The sequence below is a fragment of the Dama dama genome, chromosome 3, assembly GCF_033118175.1.
Source record: "Dama dama isolate Ldn47 chromosome 3, ASM3311817v1, whole genome shotgun sequence".
Classification (NCBI taxonomy): Eukaryota; Metazoa; Chordata; class Mammalia; order Artiodactyla; family Cervidae; genus Dama; species Dama dama.
The window spans coordinates 45,103,441-45,123,643 of record NC_083683.1 but is presented as its reverse complement, the minus strand read 5'-3'; the positions used below and the strand labels follow the sequence as shown (position 1 = coordinate 45,123,643).

Here is a 20,203-nt window from a genome sequence, read left to right as displayed (position 1 = left end):
ACCACTCCTAAAACCACTAGCAGGACCGCAGAGGAGCCAAATTGCAGTTCTTCCCCATTGTTGATAATTCCCAGTACGCTATAGCAGCAGTTATTTCATGCCACATTTATAAAGAATAAGGACCAATTTACATAAAGTACAATTATACATCCTTCAACATTTCACACAAACAAAATGCACATGCTGGCACTGGAAGATGTCAGGTTCTAAACACTGTTTACTGTACCCAAAGTAGTGGCTGAACAGAAAGTACACTTTCTACCTGAAAGCATGGGAATACAGTATGGGAGTGTTTTTAACACTGTAAAGTAATACACACATAGTGACATAAACTGACATTTAACTGGGAAAAAAGTTTTCATCATTGCAAGACATATATATAACTTTGAAAAGAAAACTAGCAGCTTTTACCTGGGCTTCTAAATATTTGTGAATCTGAGACTGACTGAACCCAGCCAAACTCCAGGTAAAGGTAAATGATGTTAGTATACCATCTTTTACAAAGAATTCTGTCAACATGGCCCTCACCTACTGAGGCCAGATGAGAGCTTAAGATGTCAGTCCCCAAAATCTACAGAGTGCCCTTGTCAACAGTTTAGGGGATGATGGTAGGGGAAAGGGAGGAACGGTTGGGGAATTTGTCTCTCATGATTCTATGGTGTGTCACTGGAGGGGCTGAGGTAAAGGTATGGTCAGTGCAACACAGAAGTTTACCCTTAAAGCCATGTAAAAGACAGTCCGTTCAGTCTGTGCTTTTGACTGTGTACAAAGTATTGGAAACAATGCCTTTAGGGGCTCAGGTGAACAGAGAACATCAATCAATAGGCACTCCAGAAGGAAGACACCAAAAATGCAGTCCTTCAATTGCATTCCCATTACTGTTCTCTCCAAGTCAGTGGCTATAAAAGACCTGATTATTTATCTTCACTGGACAATGTGACTTGGTTTGAGATAATCACATGGTGTCAGGCTCCACATGTCAAAATGTCAGAAGTGGCTGAAGAGCAGCAGCTCCATGCTGAAGAGACCCATTTCCTCTGACTCCAGAGCTCCACCATCTGGTCTCTGAGTTTTTCCCTCTGAGGGAATGGCTGAAGAGAGGTAGCTCAGTGCAACCCTGCAGAGAGGACTTGGCAACCATAGTGACACCAAAGGACTCGCTGAGAGGGAGCGAGCTTTGCAACGCTCACATCCAGAGCTCCTCAGATTGCCTTGCAAGTCATCTTGGGCATGCTTCAGAAAAACATGATGATTCTGGTAGAAGGTCTTTTTTAGGAATAAAACAGATGGCTCCTCTTCTTTCAAGTTTTTTCACCTCTCCCCAAAGTCTCTTGAGAACATCAGTTCATAAATGCTACCATCTTTTTCTATCGCTACCCTCCTAGAGGAGGAAGGGGAAGGTTTCCCAACTCTAAGTGCTCAAGAAGAAACACCATATAAGAACTCTGTACTAACATGAGAGTTATTAAAATCGGGACTCCCAAGAACACTTCAGTAAGCTCTCAATCTCTGAGGGAAATCATCAGAGTGCTTTTCGGAAGAGATTAGTATTAGTCACCATGACCACAAGTGAGTTTTACCATCTGTCCATTTATCATCTTCTTTAATGCTTTCTCACCCCTCTTAACTTTCAATGAAATTAAAGTGAAAATAAGTTAAAAGAATCCTAACCTGATGGAGGTAGATTATCTCATAAATTTTATACTTAATATGAATCAAACCACCCTAATTGAGATTCTATTTTTTATAATTAATTCAAAGGGTATGCATAAGGAAAGTATTTCTCAGATTTTTAAATCCATTATTTTTTGATAAATAAAACTTGCATACCTATTCTGTAATTTGTATTACGAAAAATGTATTGCATTTTCCAAGTACATTTTTTTAACATATAGTCAGTCTTGTTAAGAATCATGCACTGAGAACTATCTCACATAAAGATAAAACAAGCTGACCCTGGGACAGTGAAAGAGTTCAGTGCCGTTTGAGAGCAGATGTCAAGCTGTCAAAGATCCTAGCTAATCCAGTTACCAGGTTAGGAATTCAAGAGAAAAAATAATGCTATCTTTCAAACAAATACGCAACAATGTCTTTCCCAACCAACAGCTGAGTCCTAAATGCAGTCTGTGCACCAGCACATACCTTTGGCTATGTTCACACAGTAAACCATAGAAACACACTGGCTCTGATGGCTACCTGTGAGCAGTGTTTACTTAGCATAGCCAGTGGTGGCTTCTTCGGTCAGCAGGACTTTAGAGATGCTTACCGTGTGCCCACAGTCCAGGAAGGACATGCCCAGTGCTATCAAACATTGCCAACCCTAGAAGAGAAAATATGGTCATGGTTTGCTGAGCCCTCTGGAGAGCCCACTTACGCCCCTCACCGCCCACAATGCACTGCTCAGATGCAAACCTCTTTGCTGTACTAATTTCAATACTCAGTTCCCTCTGCTCCTACTGCTTTGGATTTGTGGTGTTTCTTTTATCCGACTCTCTGGCGGAATTCCTTGAAAACCACTAGCCCATTTCAGTCCTACTCCACTCCTCACAATGCAGGGCAATGACTGACTGGCTAATACAACTGCCATAGTCTCCTGAACTAAACAGTAGTAATTCATCTAGAACCAGTCCTCAGCCTGGAAAACGGGTCTTCAACATGTTCTATAGCCTCAGGGTGACTAAGAATGACTCGTAACTGATCTGCATGAAGGAAGGATCCCCTTAAGTTCTACAGCACGTTTTTTTGGGGGGTGGGGGGAGGCGTTCAGGTAGGGGGCGTGCTTGCTGAGCTCAGTTCCCTGACCAGGACTGAACCTGGGATTTTGAAGTGAAAGTCAGAAATGTGAACCACTACCCCACCAAGGGTCACCCTACAGCAAATTGTTAAAACAATTTCTGTCAAGGCCATACTGAGTTACTTGGGTTTCCTGGAGGTAAGTCCTTTTATTTTAGGGTCAGCATAATCTTAGTGTGCCCATGGTTTACTGGGAAGGAAAAAAGCAGAGCTATATCTATCTAAGACATAATTTCTCAACATTCATTAAAATGATTTTCCCAATCAAGTATCTACCCTCTGGCAGACACTGACACAGGGACTAGGTAAGTGTTATGAGATGAGCAAGGGGTTTCTATCATCCAGTCTTCCCATTCTCTGTAGCAGACACGGTATAAATTCGGCTGTCCCTAATCCTCAGCACCTGTGATTTTTAGAGAAACCTGTGTAGACTAATGAGGGAGATGTGTTGTTGGCATAGCTGCTTTTCACTGATATAAGTAATGTTACAGAAGTTGAAAACAAAGAAACGAATATATCCACAATCCCACCATCCAAAGGGAACTATTATTACCATTTTACATAATTTACTCTAGACTCTTGACAATTTTTTTTATTATCTAGGTATTTATAATTCTGCATTCCTTTTCTTATTATTTATTTATTTTGCATTCCTTTTCTATGTAGCTTGTTTTATAACCATCATTCTTTAATAATTCTAGAATAATTCAATAAGAGATCATCACTATTTATTTGAGTCATCATTGGACAGCTATTAAGTAGCAGAGCTGGGCAGGGCTGTGAACTCACATGTGCTGCCCTCCAAAGATTTGAAATCACAAGACACAGCTACATTCTCCAACCCCATCTCATACCACTCTACTTTCTACATGGCTGATCTTCTTCGAGTTCTTCAAACATACTACACTCTCTTGTTAGGAATTATTAGGAATGGAAATCAGACAGAGTGACAGATTTAGAAAAATGATAGCTCTTAGGAACCAAGGGAAAATTTATGGTTAAAAATAATCTTTAGTCACAGTTGGTTTAACGATTTCACGTAAATTGTGTCAACGGCCTGAAGACAGATAACCATGTGCTCTTTTGGGTCCTTTCTGAGTGTCAGCCCCCCTTGACCACCCCTGCCCCCTCCCAACTGGACTTACCAAGTAAAACACAAAGCTCAGATAAGCTACGCTGACCACTGCAGCCACCACATACAATGCCACATGCCCTAGATCCTGCACATAAACCACGACGAAGTACATGTTGATGGAACAGACGATAAAGACCAAGATACCGCCTGCAATCCTCCAGCCTCTGTCAAAAGAATCAGCACAGTTATTGGTAGAATACTCCAACCTGTCCACAAACAGAAAAGGACACTGTGTCTTTTGGGGTCACAGGACAGGAATACGTGACATTTCAAAATATACCAAAAAGTGCTTATGTCCCAGATTAGGTTAAATGGGCCAAAGTTACAAAATGATAAGGAGAAAGAGGAAGAAGAAGAAAAAACACTATCAAGTAATCCCTATTACTTAAGCCCCTAAAAATGCAACAAGCCTTACAAGTGAAAAAGTCATGAGTCCCTGGAGATGCAACAAGTCTTTTAAATACCCCATGTACTTTAGAGATGTACACAATAGGTATTAGCTTATGCCTCCCTCATTAAGATCATTTAACATGGATTTAAGATGCTTTAACCTTCAGTGGCTGAAGTTGAAGAGTTAAAGCCCTAAAAACTAAAAAATTTCCCCCCAGAAACAAAAAATGTGCTTGCCCTCCATTGTTAAATTCATGGTCTCCATTCTCTTTAATTTTTTCTAAACTGAAGTATAGTTGATTCACAATGTTGTGTTTATTTATTTTTATTTTTGGTCACATCCTGTGGCATGTGGGACCTTAGTTCCCTGACCTGGGATTGAACCGGCACCCCCTGCACTGGAAGGCAGAGTCTCAACCACTGGACCACCAGGGAGTCCCCAACAGTCTCTATTTTCTAAGTCAGAGATTGAGGGGGCAGCTCTAACAATCGTGTCTTAAAGCACACAGTTCCCCTATGACTTAATTTCTGACTGGTCAGTTTGAGGAAGATACCCATCCCCCCCACATCTTGGGGAACTAACAGGAGTACACTCACAATCCATTGGCAAATTCACTCATCACAGGCCGCAAGCTCGTAAACGTGAGGATGGGTATGAGAGCAAAGGGAAGCTGCAAAAGAGAAAAATAAGATCAGACGGGGCTACAGGGGTTCCTATAACACCCCAGAGAGCAGCACTGTTAGCAAAAGGGAACCAGAGACCCTGCCTCACCTACTCTGTGAGAAATTATTCCTGTCACTGCAACATGCTGGAGGGTTATGTGGAAATCTGTAGCATGAACCTAGCATCAGTTATGCTCATAGGGTCTACAAAATTTGTATCTGCCTTGTCTTCTTAATCTCCATAATACTCAACAGTCTCCTTTACATTATTTAATGTTTGCTTGGGTTAATGAATAATTTTGTGTTCTATGTGTAATTACAACTTATAATTCCCATTCAACAGACTTAGAAAAAAACAAGCCACTTCTAAAAACCGTTTAGATTCAATATTTCATATGCATTCACCATAGACCAAGACTGTGCCTCTTTCTTCCCCACGCCCACACAGGGCTTGTTACCTAAGGGCAATACAGAATGCCTCCTGACTCAATGGGATGTGAGTTTCCCCAGCTCCCTCCTCACTTGTAAGCTCTGAAGAACATTCAGGAAGTCATTCATCCCTGTTAGATGCTCCACGTCCTGGAAGACAGCCACAAGCAGAGTGGGGATGATGGCAATAGAGCGGGTCAGAATCACTCGGGCAAAGCGTGACCATTTTAGGTTCAGGAATCCCTGGAAGAAAACACAGGAGGATGAATGTCTGGAAGAGGAAACAGAAAAAGGTCTGGGGAGGTTCAGGAAGGCACGGGATTAAGAAGGGACAAAAGGGCAAGGTCCTCTAGTCTACCCCGGCCACAGCAGCATGTACCTCCATGACAAACTGGCCAGAATAGGTCCCTGTCATGGTGGAGCTCTGCCCCGCAGCCAGGATCCCCACTGCCCAGATGTAGAGAGCGGCAGGCCCGAAGTAACACCCCAGCACAACACCCTGGAGAGGCAAGGGAGAAAGATCACCTGAGACAACACCCCAAACATATTCCTTCGTGTCACTCCTCCCTATTCCTGGCTACTTACCCACCTCTACCAAGCACTGTGCTGGCACTGTCCCAGAAGCTAGACTCAGGTCCTGACCTCATTCTAGAGGCTTTCAACATAAATTCTGCTGGATGGGCCCCCATTCCTCTTCAGCCTAGTCCCTTCTCTTCTCTAGGCTCCTAAAGCCGTTATCCTCAACTCACATGTTAAGTATCAAAAGGAAATATGTCTATAACACACTTCCCAAATTATATTCCTGAACACACTATTCTGGAAGATGGTAATAGGAATGGAGAGAAACCTCCAATAAATTTCGGAAATGTTAAATACTATGTACTGTGTACTGCTGGAGGTTCACAATGTAATCAGCATAAAAGGGACAGCAAGGCCCCATTAAAGACCACTTTACTGCAACTTCCCTGGCAGTCCAGTAGTTAAGACTCTGTGATCCCATGCAGGGGGCAGAAATTTCACCCCTGGTCCAGGAACTAAGATCCCGCATGCCACACAGCACAACCTAAATAAATACATAGTCTTCAGCCACACACATGCAAAAGGCCACTTTACCAGGGATACTTCTTTAGTCTCCCCAATTAACACCTAGAGAACAATATGCTATCAACATTAAGTTTGGGAATTGCTGATACAATTAAATGATCTTGTCAGCTGATCTCCTATTCCTTTCCACATAATCCAAAAAGCTTGTCCGGCATCTGGACCTCTGAAAAAAACACACTCCACAGAAGATATGCTGAGCTCTGAAGTGAACCCACTCAAAAGACCAGACACTATGCTGAGAATCTTGATTCAGGAGCAGAGATCAGAAATCCGAACACGTTTACCCCTTTGTAGATGTCCACAGCCAGTGTTGAGTTATCCTCTGGGAAAAGGTGAGTGTGGGGACTGCTGCTGTTTTTACAGACTGCAACCTGGAACCAAAGTAATTTAGGAACAACTTTTAATTTTGAGTCCAGAACTCAGATAAGAATACCTCTCCAACAGCTCACACACAGATGGATCATCTAAGAAACGAATCCTGAAGGCGAGACACTGGACACAGATTGATGACAGAAGAGACTGGTGGCAAGGTCCTTGAGGTCTTCCTCCTCACTTTTTCTACACCCCCAGGTCATCAAAAACTTTTCCTTGAGTTAGAGTGTGCATGGTAATACATGAATGCTGGGTCATTTTAAATGATAATTGGAGGTGAGGGCCCTTAAGTAGACTTCAAATATGAGATGACCCCCAGAACAGGGTGGCCTTATTCAAAGCAGAGCCAGGAGTCTGAGGTCATATAGATGGGAAACAAAGGAGTGATCAAAACTAGATTGGCAAAAAAAAAAAAAACTAGATTAGCAATCAGGAGTCAAGAGGACAGAGAATTCAGTGTGATAAAGTAGCCTATCTAGCCACAGCTTCTATTTTCTGTTGGTTGACTCCTCCCGCCTGTAATCACCAAATGGCAGGACTGGCAAGCAGCCAGTAGTTGATAAACAGGAAGCAAAAGGGGATGAAAAAGAGCAGACAAACATGAAGCCACCAACAGCAGCACGCGGCAACCTTGGTCTAAGGCTAAGAAGGAGGGTCTGGGCTTGGTCACAGCCCCAGACTGTAAACCTGAGTAGTGCCATGACTTAGGGGCAACACTGAGATCTATTTCCCCTGAGCTCGAAGTCACGGTCACGCTTTCCTGCCCCAACGCGGCCTCCTCTTTACCCTCCCATTCACTGCTACTCAGGACCCGGGCTTACTTACCACCTGCTCGTTGGTTTTCCCAAAAAAGGCTTCGGCAAACACAGAGACGACAAAGACGTTGATGATAAAGGAAACAAAGAGCGCAATGCAGGACTCAATGAAGAAGTACTTATTCGCTTCTCGAACTTCCTGCTTATTGGCTCGGTCTACCTGTCTGGACTAGAGAGACAACAGCAACAGTCACTTCTTGATTAGCTGGAACAAGTTTCCTTGTGATATTTCGTAAGTCTGCAGTCAGCTGAAAGGCCTAGCGGGCAAACAACTGCCCATATGAAATGTGAGACTCCACTTACATCCTGGTTCACTGAGTAAGAAGTCATGACCCCTTGATGACATCACACATCCCAAAGTGGAAAAAGTGAACGAGTGACTACTGAGCCCTCAGTTATGTGGCTGGAAGAACTGCTGACCTACGAGAACAATCTGATTTCAGACCTAACAGGAACACCACCTTAATCACAAAGGTCTCTGATATCTTCCAACCAATGATTGTAATGGATTAACCGGTAAAAGCCAGATTAGGCTCCTTCCTCCTGACCTCCATGAGGCCATTCAGGCTTCTGAGATTTAAACACAAGAGACATGGTGCCCCTTCAAATCTTTTAAGAAGGGCTCTAGTCCCTTCTCTATGTCATCCTGGTCCCATCTCTGGTCACCTTGGTGATGCAAGACTGTGGTGTCCAACTGTGGAAAAATGCTGTACTCCTTCAGGGCCCCAACAGTTGTGAACTAAGTGTGTGTCCCTTGCAACAAAAGGAAAAGATGCCATGAAACTACACAGGCCACTGAGATAAGAAAGGTCTTGCTCACCTTAACTAAGGCAGAATGCAGGTACATGTTGTGTGGCATGATAACAGCACCCACGATGCCTACAGCCTGCTCAATCTGTGGGGTACGACAGCCTGAACAGGATGGTAGGAACATGCCTTTGAGGACCTGGGTCTGGCTGGGTTTCACTGTAACATACTACATACAAACAGAACAGCTATTAGTCTTTTCTGAAACATGAGACTAGGGAGTAACATGGTACTAGAAAACACTGCATCTTTACTCCTTAAACTCCTTCATCAAAAACCACATAGGAAATGAGGAACATAGAACCATCCAAAAAAACCAAGCAGCACAAGGTCAGAGAATTTAGGAATGGGGTATCCAGACACTTCACACTGTATTTTAGATATACGAAATTGATGTGTAGTGCTGTTCTCAGTCATGTCCGACTCTTTGCAATCCCATGGACTGCAGCCTGCCAGGCTCCTCTGCCCATGGAATTTCACGGGCAAGAATACTGGAGAGGGATGCCATTTCCTCCTCCAAGGGATCTTCCCTACCCAAACACAGAATCGAAGTCTCCCTCTTGCATTGGCAGGCCGATTCTTTACCACCAGCACCAACTGGGAAGTCTGGATGTGTTGAGAATCTAATTAATATTCTAAAGAAATAAAACAGCTGCTAAGGGCTTTATTGATATTATTGTCACAATAACTCCTGTGAGACACACCTTAGAATAGTCAATTCTTGATTACCCACACTAATCATGTTTCCATGTTCACCTATGTATAGAAAAATCACTAATGCTTGCCCCTAGCATCTGCTGAGACTCACCCAGAAACACTTTTTCCTGGTTCAGCATTTCTCTTGGAAGCCTTGGACCAAGCTCTATCATCTACTCATAGAGTAGACACATTTTCAAAAGCTTAGCTAGGCCAATAAGCAGAAATTAGTTTATAATAACTGAACACAGACAGGGGCATTACTGAATAAAATGGTAGGGTTAGGGTTACTTTTAACCCAATGGAATGTCCGGACTGGGGCACAAACTGGGAAACATGTACTGTATCCCCTACAGTTCATTAATTGTTACAATACAGAGACAGTCCAAGCTGCAACTACTGTCAACTAGGATGAGCAAAAACAAAACCCCTCTAACGTTAACAGCCAAGAATAACCCTGTAACCCCTTTCCTAACCCTCTCCAATGCTGTTCTGTTGCTGAGAATAACTTGGGACCAGAAATTCTAGTACAGTTTAAAACTAGGAGTCCCTGCAGGTCTTCCTGGACACTAGTCTCTGCCATGTCCTTATTCCTTTAAAATTGGCCAGTGCTGAATTCAGCTTTTTGTTAGCATATACTGTCTTTCATAATAAAAGGACAAAAGCCTTGTTTTAAAAAGCTAAGAAGAAGAATAATAAAGCTAATGAATAAGCCTGTAATACTTGCCTCATAGCCAAATGTGAGGGCCATAATAGTGATGAGAAAACCAAAAAATGCTTCCAGCTTCCTCAAGCCTAAAGGAGAAAAATGCAGTAGTGAGTTCATAGAAGGCAGATTACCCCGTAAGCCACATGATGGAATGCAGTTCCTTTGAGTGACACCTCCATTCCCACTGTCCTTACCATATTTGTCCAAAAAGAGAAATACGAAAGTATCTGCAATGGTGATGAGAACTCCACCCCATAGAGGAACCCTACGTCAGAGATTAAAAATGGAGATTAAAGGAAAGAAACATTGAGAAAGACCCGTTTCCCAGCTTCCCAACAGCTCTCCAGATACATGACACTTGGAGGACTAAGGACTTGGGAAAAGCGAACAGCAGCAAGGAGGCCAGACCTTGGGTAGTTTAGGATCTCAGTACTAAGTGAAGTAATACATTCATTCAAACTTTGACTACAATTTCAGACATTCAGGACACAAACCTGAAAAGTATGGGTCTTACCTCTCGTGGGACTCACTTATAAGTGGGATAAACTGAGATACAAATTAGTTATAACACATACTGCCACACACTGGATAACAACAGGTTTGTAGAACCTGACATGAGAACATGGAAGACAGAGCGCCTACCTCTGGCAGGAGAGAAGAAGGTGGTTCCAGAAAGGTTCCACAGAAAAAATAATACTTGAGCTGAATCTTGAAAATTGAAAATGACTTGGGATTCTCTTTTTACACTTGCTTTGAAATCTGGCAAAACAAGGATTATTTGCTAGAGGAAAAACCGCTCACCTTCCTAAAGACAGGAGATTGATGGCAATAGCTGAGCCAATAACTTCCTGCATGTCTGAGCCAATGATAGCCAGTTCCACCATCAGCCACAGGATGATTCGCGGAACCTAAACATCAAACAGCAGAAAAATGTGGTTCTAATTAATCATTTCTAAGAACTTCCTCCATAGTTTGGAATTCATATTTTGGCAGTGATCCAATAACAGTCCTTTATTAAGCCTTAGGTCTAGAGATGAAGGACCAAAACTCAAGCTTTACTCGGTCCCTTCCTGGAGAGGGCCAGGTTGCTCTTTGTGGCAGAGCCTGAGTAAAGGTTAGGGCAGCAGCTGATGCCAATTTCTTTTCCTTCCATTTTACTTGACAGAAGAATGGAGTTTCCGTTCATTATTTCCACTTAATTTTTTGCCTAAAAACAATCCTGAAAGTGTTAGGGGGAAATGAGGATGCTAAGATGGTCAAAATACTGTTCAGGAGAGAATAAAATACTATAGAGGAAAATATCTATTCTGACCACAGCTGAAGAGACAAAACAAACATGAAAAGTTTGGAGTCATCCTTAATATAATAATGCACAAACAAGTAAAAAAAAGATAGATATACAAAGGGCCTTGGAGCAAAGTGTTGGAATTGGGTATTCTATAATAAAATCTGGAAACTAATCTGGTAAAATAATCAAACAGAAAGAAATTCAGTAGTGCTAGCTCACTGAGGCCAGGAAAAAAAAACCACTAAGAAACATGAAGTGTAAGAAATGTAAAGAGAAGCTAAAACAAACTACAAGTTATTAATTTTTTTTTTTGAGAGGCATATAAGAAAAAAAAGCAGGTAAGGATACTCTCTCACAGCCAGGACAGGAAATTAAACATTTAGGATGAACCAGAGATAGATGAGTACTTATCTAAAAATGAAGTCAGTTTAAAGCTATCCTCCAGACACTAGGTCTACCCATTCCTGCCTTAGGCAGCAACAAGGCCCAAATGTCTAAACACACAGTTACCTATGATATGAGTAACAAACACTGCTTACCCTGGGATACTGGCGGTGACATACTTCAGCCAGATGCAGCCCAGTGACCACTCCCAGTCTAGCTGCAAGGCGCTGGAGCAGGAGCCCCACGATGGTGGCCAACAGAAGAACCCAGAGCAACTGGAGAAGAACAAAACCCCACCATTACACTCATGAGATAACTGGTGATTTAAGTTTGGTTGTTTGGCAATGTCAATGGGAAACAGTACACTCAGGAAAGAGCTCCACTCAGGAATCCAGTGACCTGAGTTCTGTATCACATTCTGCACAGAACTTGCTAGGTCACCTTACACCTTTCTGAGCCTTAGTTTTTCCCATCTGCAGTTGCGCTTTTGTTCAAGGAAACTACCTGGGTAAAACAAAACTAAAAACCACCTACATGATAAAGTTTAAAAAACAGATGGAAAGGGCTTCCCTGGTGGCTCAGTGGTAAAAAATTCATCTGCTGATGCAGGAGAATGGGTTCAGTCTCTCGTCCAGGAAAACCCCACACGTCACGGAGCAAACTAAGCCTGTATGCCACAGCTCCTTGGCCGTCCTCTGGAGCTTGGGAAACACAGCTAATGAAGTCTGCACATCTAGAGCCTCTGCTCTGTGACAAGAGAAGCCACTGCAATGAGAAGTCCCAACTACAGTGCGTCCCAACTACAGTGCACCCCAACTAGAGAGTAGCCCCCACTCTTGCTCCAACTAGAGAAAAGCCTGAGCAAAGCAACAAAGACCCAGCACAGCCAGGGATAAATAAATAAATAAATTCTCCTTCCTAGTTGGGATTAAAAAAAAAAAGATGGAAAAGCACTTTTCATCTGAGTGTCAGAGCCAATACAGAATCAACACATAGCCCCCAAGGTTGATATCCAACAGGCAGAGCAGAGGAGAAGTATGTTGTGAATGTTTAAAAGGGAAAGGGGGGAAGACTCCATGTTCACCTTAAATCCAGCCACTGCTCCAGACTGCAAATCAGACTCAATGTTTCCTGGATCCAGGTAAGCAATGCTCATAAGAAATCCTGGTCCCGTGAAGGCCCAGAGTTTACGAAAGCTAAAACAAGAGTACTGTACAAGAGAGGAATACAGAACAAAATGATTATCACCTCCAGGGGAAGAATGGACACATGCATATGTATGGCTGACTCCCTTCACTATCCACTTGAAACTAGCACAATATTGTTAACTGGCTATACTCCAATACAGAATAAAAAATTTAAGAAATAATAATTAAAAAAATAAAATGTATCTTGGAGAAAAAAAATGATTACCACCTCCAAACTGCTTGTCTAACTTATGTTTTATTTTGTCACATAAAAAGCAACAATATCAGCTTCATAAGAACAAAGGATTTCAGAAGTTGGACATGGGTGTCTCCAAGTTTCTTTTCCATCTTATCCATTCCTTATCAGCAACCTGGTTAGCTCTCTGTCCAAATAAGAGCCCTTCTCTTACCTGCCCTTCCAACAGCCTTTCATTCTAAAACCCCAGCAATAATAACAGTACCTCTGTGCTCAAACACTACCCAAACGGGACAAAAGGCACTGTAAAAAAGGGAACATGAAAATCATGCTTTCTGGATCAAAAAACGCTCACCAGTAAAACTTGGCAATGGTTTTTCAAGGACCTTAGTTTCCTTAACAGTTTCTCTGACTACAAAAATTCAGTCTTCAGAGATTGCCTGTCAGAATTGACTCTGAGATTGCTGATCTTCAGTTGCCTAGCAGACATTGTACATAGGTTCTCCCTAGGTAATAATATTTTCCTCCAAGGACCTGTCACTAACCTCCTCCTCAGGAATGGCAATCTTCTCATCAAAGTAGGTGGTGAAGGGGTCCGCTGAGCCCGCCCCGGGGGACTGCGGAAATGAGGAGTTACTGTAGGCAGGGTTGATGGCACCAAGACTGGCAGAGTCTCCATGGTCTCCAGAAGCATCTTCTGAGTTAAAAGAATTGAGAAGAAATGAATTAAAATGAACAAAACACACTAATATTAAGGTACTCGGTCATGTCTGACTCTTTGCAACCCCATGGACTGTAGTCTGCCAGGCTCCTCTGTCCATGGAATTTTCCAGGCAAGAATACTGGAGCAGGTTGCCATTTCCTACTCCAGGTGATCTTCCTGACCCAGGGATTGAACCCACAGCTCCTGTGTCTCCTGCATTGGCAGGAAGATTCTTTAGCACTGCACCACCTGGGAAGCCCAATGCAGTTGGTAATATCAATGATCATCTTTAGAAGTACTAAAATTAAATCTTTTTAATACCTAAATAAATGCACAAGATCTACCTAACTCCATCTCAATTTCCAGTACTATATTTTTAAATTAATTTTTGAATAGGCAATACACTCAATGGCTGAAAATTTGAGAAACATAAAAATGCTTACAGTAAAAAAGCTCCCTCTCAACCCTCTTCTCTAGTCATTAAGCTCTATATCGGTTTTCAACACTAATTTCACAAATTGTCTCCCCCTAGTTTCACACTTCTATTGTCACTTGCCAATTTTTAGAATCATTTCATTTTCTTCCAAAATCACCGATGTCTTCTAGGGCTCAATATGTAACATCCCCAGACTAGCCTCACTGATAACCTAAATCTTAACTTTTAGAAGGAAATAGGCTAACGGGACACTCCTCTCTCCACCTCCCACCCATTATTTGGTAGGATTTACTCAAAGGATCATCCTTGGACATTGTATCTCCATCAGGCTTCCCCAGAAATGGCTAACTTACAAAACACTATCATATTTCAGGTTAAGATCTGTAGCTGCAAGGAAACAACCAAACAGGAACCCTTTGCCACCTGACTAAGGCCTGCAGTGTAGAGCCTGGGGAGGGGGAGGTGTCACCCTTGTGACAGGAGCGCTCACCGCAGAGCAGACTAATCACCAGTGTGATTAGTCTTCCTGCTGCATTTTGCTGCTAATTTTAAATCTGGCTGGCGGGGGGGGGGGGGCGGGGGGGGGGGGTGGTGTCCACTGAGGGTCATACAGAAAAGGGCTAACTCACCAGCAAGTTAGGAAGCCCAGTCTGCTGAGACCATCAAATGGCTCTTTTTAACCATAAAGCTCTAATCTCAGGGTTTCCAAGAACCCCTTGCAACCGCCAATTAGAAAAACAAAAGCTTTCTTTTTATAGGGAACTGACCCACTTCATCTTAAGTGACACTGAATTGAGGAGTAAACTTACAGAAAAGAAATGGAAATTCTAAAGGAGAAACTTAGAATCAGGCAGGATTAGTCAAAGCATAAAGTCCATGAAATACTCTCTAAGGTGCTAGCTCAGTATTTTCGTGTTCCACTCTTACCCGAAGTGCCTTCAGCAGTCAAAGCGCCCCAGAGGTTTTTATACCAGGTCTGCAAGTTAGACTGCCTTTACAAGCACTACTGCTATAGAAACCAGACTTGCAGCTCATCTTGGCTCATCTCAGAACTGGAAATAAAATTGAGGCAGGTCTCTGTGGTTATAAATCCATTTTCATTTACAGCCTAAGTCACCAGGTCACCTAAGTCACCTCTGAATGGAGCAGGTCTCTGTGACATTGATGGTTGAGGGACAGGAGATGGCGACAATTTTTGATGGAACAGAGGACAAGAAGCACAATATGGTAAATCTCTGTTACTGGCTTAAGCCTAATTCCAAACAAAAATGAGTCAATGACACAAAGCTGTGAATTACCATCTGGTATCTTCTGTTCAGGACCCAACACCATGGTGGATACCTGAGTGCCTGAGTTCTTAGAAAAGGATTCTGGAAAAGAGAGAAGAGAAGGAGAGGAATTAGCAAGAACAAATTAAAACAAGTTCACAACCAGTATTCTGTGACACTGTATGACTAAACCCTTACTACGCAAAAAGAATAATTGTTCTACCGAATTAGATAACCTTGAAAATAATCACAGTTTTCAGAATATGATTAAGAGATATTTAAGGGGAAAAAATGAAATACTGGCAACACTTCGAAACCAAAGTGAAACAAAAGGTATTTCAGGCAAGTGGGCAAGTAGTTTTTAATAAGTATCCACGGGAGACAGTGAAGGATAGGGAAACCTGCCATGCTGCAGTCCAAGGGGTCGCAAAGAATCGGACACGACTTAGCGTCTGAACAACACAAAAAAAGCATCCATACAGAGGCTTCCAAGCAATCATTCACCCAGTCTCCCACCCTTTACCTCCAATTAACCCAAATATTGAAAAGACTGACTTCCCACCATTTTGATGAGCTTTTAAGGACAAAGATCTATAACTCTCTCTGATCTAACTAACAATTTAAGCTCATGTTTCAAGTTTCTGGAGGGTGGGCAGGAAGGGGGAAAGACCTCACCAGCACACTGGTAGGAGAGGGCCACTATTTCCCAGTCTCACCTTTCGCTGAGAGAGACTTCAGCTTTAAGGTTTCAGGTCTCATTCCACAACACTTCAACAACTGAGAGAAGAATGAATGACCATGCTTTCCTCAAGGAGAGCTGAGGCACCAGGAGAAAAAGGCACAGACAGCAGCCTGCCTGCATCTCTCTCCATCAGCAATAAGTAACCTACGAGGAGGGGTGAGGAGTGAGGGATATCGGGGGGTGAGAGGGGGTGTGGTAGTGAGGGGGTATCCCAGATGTCCAGCCTCCTACTGGGTTAAGTTCAACTGGGGTAGAGGGCTTACGTTCAACTGGGCTAAGTTTAACAGGTGGTAGAGGGAATATTAGTAAGCCCACTGGGCCACAGATCTATGGCATATTCTCCAGTCAACTCCACCAATAAGGCCAATTGTTTAAAAATTCTGATCTACTGATTAAGGAATCTACTTCTTAGTTAATTCTAAACTTAGAAATGATGGGAAAGGTAAATAATGTTGTTAACCACTTCCCCCTGAATCCCAATAACAACTATCCTACTGAAAAACTGAGGAAGCCTCCGCTTGTCTATCCTTTACTAGTCTTTTTCTACTCTTGTACCATTATTGCTCTTATGTGAACAGTGCTCTACATTCTTTTTTAGATAATCTATCGACATATTCTAGGGCTTCCCTGGTAGCTCAGCAGTAAAAAATCCTCATGCCAATGCAGGGAACTTGGGTTTAAGCCCTAGTAGGGAAGATCCCCTGGACAGGGAAATGGCAACCCACTCCAGTATTCTTGACTAGGAAACCCCATGGACAGAGGCGCTTGATAGGCTACAGTCCACGGGGGTCACAAGAGCTGGACATGACTTAGCAACTACAACAACAACAAATCGACATATTCTTTACCTGTTTTGCCAAATTACAGAATCAAGACCTGAAAGGGGTATTAGATTTCATCTATTTTCTGGAGTATAAAACATAGCAACATCTAAATCTTGCTAATTTAGAAAATATAAACTTTCAACTCTATAGTCACCAATAAGGAGACTCTGGTTATAATCAACAGTAGCCATGTCCTTCCTATCAGTTTGAGCTACGAGATGGTTTCGCCAGCAGACCTCAATACTGCTGACTAAATCCCACCCCTCTTTCAGCCAGCACCTCAACTAAATGGGACTTACACATCTGACCGACCACTCAGCAGCGGTACCACTTGGATTCCAATCACAACACAGCTCCTAGACCCCACTCAGAGCCTTTTTACTTTTACTTAATTCTAAGAAGCCAGGATAACACACAATAAATTAGAAACCACAAATCTGATCTGGGACTACAGCTCTTACACAGGAAATCATGGGCTATTTACATGAGACAACTTCCTTATACTTCAGTCAGCTCTGAGAACATTATTATTAAAATTATTGGAAATTTCCTGGTGGTCCAGTGGTTAGGACTCCACGCTTCCCCTGCAAAGGGCAAGTTTAATCACTGGTCAGGGAACCAAGACCCCACAAGCCACACAGCACAGGTCCCTCACCCTACTCCCCCAAAAACAGTGTTATTGAGAGTTCCCTGGTGGCACAGTGGTGAGGATTCTAGCCTTTCATTGTTGTGGCCTGGGATTCAGTTCAATCCCTGGATGGGGAACTGAGATCCTGCAAGCCACAGAGCACAGCCAAAAAATAAATAAATAAAATGGAAAGAAGTGCCAAAAAGTGTTGAGTGGTTATTTTTTGAAGAATATTATTAATATTATATTACTATTATTAAGAATAACTCAAGTTTCTAATTGCTGCCCTACTTATGAAGATTCAATAAAATTCGATTAATTTTGTATGATAACTGATACTCGCTTTCAGAAGGCACAGAAGTGTTCAGTACATTTGAGGAAGATTCCTATCCAAAAGAGGCCTTTAAACCTTATGTCTTTATAAAGCACACAGTTGAGATAGTAGTGTTTTTTTTCCAAATATGAAGTGTGAAAAGGTGACAGCTAAATAATTTTAAACAGAAATATCTCAAGATAAAAAATTTTGATAATTACTATTAGTATTCTAGGTGATTACTCCCATAATTACTTACAGAACTTGTAAAACACAAGAAGTCTAATCTTCTCTGTGAAATCTCTTGCCAAGAAAGAAAATGGATTCTAGATTCCAACCTGTTTGCTGGGTTTTTTTTTTTTGCTGCACCATGCAGCTTACAGATCTTAGTTCTGGACCAGGGATCAAACCGGGCCCCAGCCGTGAAAGCACTGAGTCCTAACCAGTGGACCATCAGGAATTTCCTATTCCAAATTTCTCATCAAAACAGTCAACAAACTATAAGCGCCATTGCTTGCAGTGTCTGGAGAACATAACGAGGGCAAGGAATGGAGAGTCAGTATGCTTGGTGTGCTGCACAGAGTTTAGGTCTCCATGGAAATCCAACACCCAGAAAGAAAAAGTAAGTTAATAATAAGACCACTCTGCTCTCCAGGACCAAACCACCAGGTCATTTCAGTCATTAAATTACGTTAAGAAAAAGATCAAGTGGAGACACAAGCGACAAGAACCAACCCTGCAGGACTCTGATATTTATGATTAACAGCATGCCTTGACATTCTAGCTCACCCCAACCATTAAGTGTCACCTTTTCTTAAAGCCAGTAAGTTTCCTCCTATCAAACAACCATCAACAGCAGGGGAAAAAAAGGCACTCATGGGTCAATGTATTATAACTATTTTATCCCATTCCTTATCAAAAAAGTTGAAAGACTGTTTTATAAGATAAGAATGCTAATTACATTTTCTGTCTAAATGTCAAAAGTCTACATATCCTTTGACCCAGCAATTCCATTTCTAAAAATGCATACTAAAGAAATATTTGTACAGGAAGTATCAGTATATGCAAGAATATTTCCCACAGCACTGTAGTGTCAAAAGACTAAAACAACCTAGGACAGTCATAGAATGTAATACCATAAATAAGGCAGATCTAAACGGATTGATAGGAAACAATCTCCAAGATATACTGTGAAGTTAAAGATATAATTTATAGAACAGTATGCTATCATTTATGTAACAAAAGAGAGAGACTGAGAAAATACATGTACAGAGGAAATTCAAAGGACATGCCAAAAACTAGTAACATGGACTCCAAGAGGAAGGAGTGGAGGAGCAGAAACGAGGTCAGGCAAAAGGACCCCTCATGAATATACACTGTATGCAGTTTTGCAATTAAAAAAAGAAAAATTGGCAAGTAAATGTATCGCTTATTTTTTAAAAACATAAAGATCATGCAGATTTACTGTTTCCCAACAAACACCTCAAGGCACCTTCCGTTTCTCAATGAACACTTCAGGGGTCAATTCTCTCTGATAGAGCTTCTGCAGTGGATAACCAGAGATCTTGGACTTAGTGCACAAACAGCCATGCTCTGAAATTGAGATTTGGAAGTTTCTCCTGAATCCAAAGAAATAAAAAAATCCTCCTCAGCAAATCCTCCTCTTCACTCCCTAATATGGGTTAAATGGCCCTCTTTCATGTTCCCCAAGGTATCTGCTGCTTACTACTATCATTATCATGTTATTCCCTGATACTACTCTTGCAACTTATTCCCTGATACTACTCTTGCAACTTCTCTGCAAGTTTGAAATTACATCAAAATAAAAAGTTATATCCTCCAACACTTACTAGTTCTAATAACTTATGAAAATTTAATTCACAGTAATTCCAGGTGTTCTCTTGGCATTTACAAGAACTCTAGAAGAACAATGTGAATAGCCCAAAACTGGTTTAAAAATTGCCACCAAGGATGTATGAAATACTGAGTATTAAATACATACAACTTCAACTTTTCCCTCCATGGCTAAAAAAATGCTTGAATTTAAACTAATATTTTTCTTAGAAAACTCTCTTATAGAGAGCAAGGGTACCTAAAACCATTTCACTGATCTTAGGAGCTGTTGCAAAGGTCTCCCTAAAATTAATTTTAAGTTTTGGAGAGGAATGTTTTTTGAACAGTCCTCTAATTCTTCTCCCCTACTTTCCCCCATTATATAAATAAAATCAGAGACAGCATTAAGTAGGAAAAGAAGTTTCATAGAGGCAACCAGAAAAGTGTGCATGGAATCAGTTGATTAGATAAATATGAACAGGAATGTT

At 41.8% G+C, this 20,203-nt stretch overlaps 1 protein-coding gene across 8 annotated transcripts in view; it reads right to left on the bottom strand.

Moving 5' to 3' along the window:
* Positions 1-20,203, bottom strand: part of SLC11A2 (solute carrier family 11 member 2) — a 33,257-nt gene that overhangs the window by 6,258 nt on the left and 6,796 nt on the right. For 4 of the 8 annotated variants that reach the window (XM_061127764.1, XM_061127770.1, XM_061127773.1 and 1 more), the window contains 15 exons: positions 15,406-15,477; positions 13,514-13,665; positions 12,670-12,795; positions 11,741-11,860; positions 10,715-10,821; positions 10,108-10,178; positions 9,932-9,999; positions 8,522-8,677; positions 7,712-7,870; positions 6,799-6,885; positions 5,790-5,909; positions 5,504-5,653; positions 4,916-4,989; positions 3,939-4,092; positions 2,267-2,320 (listed from right to left, as the gene is read on the bottom strand). In XM_061127764.1, coding sequence (XP_060983747.1) covers positions 2,267-2,320; positions 3,939-4,092; positions 4,916-4,989; positions 5,504-5,653; positions 5,790-5,909; positions 6,799-6,885; positions 7,712-7,870; positions 8,522-8,677; positions 9,932-9,999; positions 10,108-10,178; positions 10,715-10,821; positions 11,741-11,860; positions 12,670-12,795; positions 13,514-13,665; positions 15,406-15,439 — 1,632 coding nt within the window. In that variant the 5' untranslated portion in view covers positions 15,440-15,477. The remainder of the gene's footprint in view (positions 1-2,266; positions 2,321-3,938; positions 4,093-4,915; positions 4,990-5,503; positions 5,654-5,789; positions 5,910-6,798; positions 6,886-7,711; positions 7,871-8,521; positions 8,678-9,931; positions 10,000-10,107; positions 10,179-10,714; positions 10,822-11,740; positions 11,861-12,669; positions 12,796-13,513; positions 13,666-15,405; positions 15,478-20,203) is intronic. The other 4 variants (XM_061127784.1, XM_061127791.1, XM_061127797.1 and 1 more) reach the window with 3 other exon arrangements.